The 4,495-nt window shown below is 48.6% G+C and overlaps 1 protein-coding gene across 1 annotated transcript; it reads right to left on the reverse strand.

The window, feature by feature from the left end:
- Window positions 1-711: 711 nt before the first annotated feature.
- LOC147440023 (9-cis-epoxycarotenoid dioxygenase NCED2, chloroplastic-like) lies at window positions 712-3,490 on the reverse strand. The gene has a single exon (XM_086484448.1). It carries the CDS (start codon window positions 3,297-3,299, stop codon window positions 1,398-1,400), a length of 1,902 nt encoding a protein of 633 aa, XP_086340574.1. The 5' UTR covers window positions 3,300-3,490; the 3' UTR covers window positions 712-1,397.
- Window positions 3,491-4,495: the final 1,005 nt, after the last annotated feature.

Below are 4,495 nucleotides of genomic sequence, written 5' to 3' on the forward strand. Positions count from 1 at the left end.
ATTACCACAATGTCAAACTCCACCTTGGACCACATTTGGACAATGAGCAATGACCTATTTTGGGACTAATTACACGTTTTGGTATGACCTCTCAACCATCTACTCCTTACTCCTGCTAATGTAATCCTCTCTCTCTCAATCACTTCCAAAATCACACTACACCAAATCTACCCATTACCTAACACGTTCCTAGCATGCTTTTAACATTATGTACATATACTGGTCACTATCCTCACTCTATATACACAAGAAGTTTTGGACAGATTCTCACAATAATTCCCACATTATGACTTATCGGGCCGGCGGTCCCTTGCCCCCAATCGTACCTAGCTAGGTATGCGGTGCCTCCCGAACAGAAGCTCACGTGATGTTACATGAGAAAAGTTCTAAATCTTCTTGTGATAGTGGCCATAGGGGATGTGCTACATTGGCATATACCACTATCCCTCACACAATGTCAGTGCTCATAGGGGATGTATTACCAATGTAGCCCTTCCCGTGCACTAATAGTTGGCCGCACCCCCTTTAAGCTCATTTCTGCCCATTCTTTCCATCCTCTATATTGTGAGACAAATTGGAACTACTATGGCGTGCATTGCAACTGTTAAACTACCTACCACTGACATTCACGAGCTAAATCCACGGTTGATCAAGCTGATTGAGCAACAAATTATTTTATATTTTTAAAGAAACACAAATGACACATCAGTATGCAGCAAAAAAACCTGTACTTTATTTCAGTGAAAAGTGGAACAATATTGTTACAGAAGTGGTAAAACAAAGCTTCAGATTAGATGGAATATGGTCACAATTGGAAATCCTTCCAAGAAAAAGGTTTTTGACTTTTAACTAGCCAACAAGTTGAGAGACCCCATTGGCTACATTGCATGAGGAAGGCCTCCACATCATTGCTGAAAGAGATGTGGGTGAGGCCTTCATCACATACAAGGAGCATACTATCTAATGGAGCATCAGCATCCATTAGAGAAAAAACGGGGCTCTACTCATCAAGGCTAGCAAAAATGCGGTGCCGTAGGCTGGCGCTAATTTTCTGAAGTCTGCATCTCACAAGCCATGCCTCAGGGACTAATAATGCTTCTTCCTCGAATGTCGACGAGACGACCACACCGCCGGAAAGAAGCACAAAAACAGAGATCGATGAATGTCGAAGGTAGACATGACGGTATTGAAGGCTAATTTGGGCTCTATGATACATGGGGCTAATAATATTATGAGGAAGATTGGGCGGCATACGAGTACACAGCCCAGCTTCTCACAATAATATGTGCATATATTCCAATACATACACACACACAAAAAAAGGGGGGGGTGTTCAGAATATAGTGAAAAAAATGAGATGGTGAGCCTAAACTAAATTACCTGATGATGTAAAATATTCACTTCTGCTTTTTGAGCTCTTGTGCAGAGATGAAGGTGCCGTGAAAACCATAGGGAACCCTAGAAGGAAGCTTCACACTGGCCACCTTAGCAAGCATGGGTGACTTTGCATCAAGAATAAGAAGCTCAGACTTGCCTGTCTCTTCATTGTGCATGTATGTGAGGATGTATCCATCATCTTCGTCCGCATTTGGATCATCCGAGCTTGGCACAAAAATGGGCTCCCCTCCATAGCACCCCTCTGCATACATGTGTTTACCTACTATATTCTCTTGGGCTTCACTCGATCCATGTGCATGTAGATCCACTTTGGCAATCCCAGACACTCTTGGCCAGGGTTCCGCGATGGCGAGATATGCATACCGCGAATTGCGGCCAGTGTAATGGCGATTCACTTGGCCTGCCTCCAGATTGATACATGCAATTTCTCTTCTCATTGAGCTTCCGGATTTTCTATTGAGACGAATCTCAGAGAGCACACTTCGCAGAGGCTTGTCAGAGGCATTAAAAATGCTGTCTGGTGGGGTCATGCAGGACCCAATTACGACTACCTCATCCCCATCTTTTTCTTCCCATGCATTCCAGAGGTGGAAGCAGAAGCAATCAGGCACATCGATCCATTGCATACATGCTTCATCTGTGTCATTCCGTGGGAGGATGCCAAAGCGTGCTGTTTTGGACTTGTCGTAAGCGACCGGGGAGCCTCCTCTGAGCATAGCTTGGAGATTAAAAACTACTTGCTGATCTGGGATGACCACATACTGTTGTGTAATCGCGAAGTCGTGCATCATTGTTGGCTGCACGAGAGATATCGTCACTTCCGGGCCTTTTGTCCCATCAGGAGATATCTTGAAGTATCTCAGATATGGCTTCTTGAGTACATCGTAGCTCAGAGCAAAAAGCTCACCGGTGATGGGATCAACTTTGGGGTGGGCGATCATCGACGAGGAGAGCTGGGCCTCAAAGTTGAATCGGCCTACCGTGGAGAGATCGCCTGCACTTGTAATGCGAACAGAGTAAGGAAGGTCATCTTCAGACATAGCCAAGAGAGTACCATTAAAGAAGACGACTCCGGCGTTTGCAACACCCATGCCTTTGTTTCCATCCACGAGCCCAAATAGGCTCCTTGCATAGAAGAGGAGAAGCCTGGCAACGCCGCTGTGACCATGAAGCTCACCCACTGCCTTGGGGAAGAACGCACGGCCAATTCTTTCCTCTTCAGAGAGACGGTGTGTGCGGGTGAAGCGAGCTGCATAGCTGGCAGAGCCATGCTTGAAGGTAACAGCATGGAGCATGCCATCTCCATCAAAGAGATGATGGCCTGCAACTGGCTCAAATCTAGGGTTAGCCCCATTTCTTACATAGACTCCGTCAAGGCATGCAGGGAGGGTACCATCAATCTCAAGGTCGTGCTGCACGGGGCTCTCGGGGACGGGGAAGAAGTTTCCGGCCAATTGCACAGCAGGGTTTGCCGTGGGGGGCAGTTCATGCATCTCCTCCATGGGGGCGATGACCGTGCTTTCGAGCATGTCGAGGAGAGCTGCCATCATCTTCTGAATTTCGTTCCAGCCACGGACATCACCCTGCTGCTGATCAGATTGCTGCCATTTGGATGTGTGATACGAGTATGCCGCAGCGCCGGCAGCCGACAGAGAGAGCGATACTGGCTTCGATGGCGCAGAGGACGGCGGGGCAACGGCAGCGCAGTGGATGCTGTGAGGCACTGTATGATGTTTGTGGTAGCTGGCTGTGAGAATAGTGGGGCGGGAGGAGCCACTGCGGCCAGGAGCGGCACCAGCAGCTGGAGAATATTGATATTGAATTTGATTGTATTGAGGCGCGATGCCGAGAGCATAATTATTATTGAGCTGATGATTAAGAAGGGATGGTAGAGGAGTCATTGGGAAGTGAGAGGGGGATCAGAGGAGGGTCATGACGAGAGGCTGGCTAATAGTGGCTATACCTACACATGCAAAAGAGAGAGAGAGAGAGAGAGAGAGAGAGAGAGAGAGAGAGCAGTACGTGATGTTTTATTGGAGCGCAGAGCTCGTGATTTGCAACTTGCAACGCGAGACGCAGATCAGAGAGAGAGAGAGAGGGAGGGAGTGCTCTTCTGACGGGAGCGAGGGACCAAAGACGGCCGTCTTATAGCTCGCAAGTTGCAGAATAGTAAGCCAAAGAATCTGCAACACGTGTCCCCCAAGACCCCTTACGGTAGTACACAAAGGCGCACACACCTCGCGGCCTCGCCCTGCCGAGGATGAGAATGACATGCCCCCCGCTTCACTTGGTGGGCCTTCCCGGCCATGCGCCGCACTCCTCGCTCCCAAGGTGCACGTGGCAACCCCTCTGAAAAAATACCTGATCCCCACATGCTCGACAAGCTCAACGTCGCTCACTGCCTACCTTATTAACCTTTCGTGCGAACACTGTTTGCAACAGTGAATATGAAGGGCATACGGGTGAGGAACCCCTACCCACCGGGAGGGGGCTTTGGGCCATCGGATCAACGCATCGGATCAACGCAACGAGGGGGGCAGGCTTATACATTTGGGTCACATTCCACGCAGCGATGTGTGATAGGTGGGTTGAATAGGGCGTTGGTGTGTGGAGTGTGAGGTCAGGCGGATCTGCGATGGTTGGAAGCTTGATTTTTTATTGCTTGAAGAAGTGATCTACGGCGGATTAAACCTCCGCCGTTCATCCCTTCACTTTTGCCCGTGGCCTTTATAGACGAGGCCTACCCACCACCCTCTCCAAGGCTCCAACCTCCATCAGGCCCTTGCGCACGCCGCACAGGTTAAGGAGAGAAAACACCGCAATCTAGTTAATTCTCCAAAGGTTTCAAAACTTTTGGGACGCTGGCGACTAACTTGATGTCAGACTTACTTTTGTGGATATGCCACTGCAACTCTACTCTGCAAGCTAGACCAACAAAATTATACCAGTGTGGTTGTGTGTAAAGAAGCAAACCATGTTGCGTATTATGAAGTCATGGAGAACATCTGGAAGCCAAAGTGGCTGCAGTTTATGAAGATATTTTTATAGAAGGTGATGCTGGGTGCTCTATCGACGGGCGCAAAGATCTAGGAAAGAT

This window comes from Adiantum capillus-veneris, chromosome 16 (genome assembly GCF_014529385.1).
Source record: "Adiantum capillus-veneris isolate H3 chromosome 16, ASM1452938v2, whole genome shotgun sequence".
NCBI lineage: Eukaryota > Viridiplantae > Streptophyta > Polypodiopsida > Polypodiales > Pteridaceae > Adiantum > Adiantum capillus-veneris.

Excerpts from the sequence above, each read along its gene's own strand:
- LOC147440023 (XM_086484448.1), bottom strand. The coding sequence starts at position 3,299 with ATGACTCCTCTACCATCCCTTCTTAATCATCAGCTCAATAATAATTAT.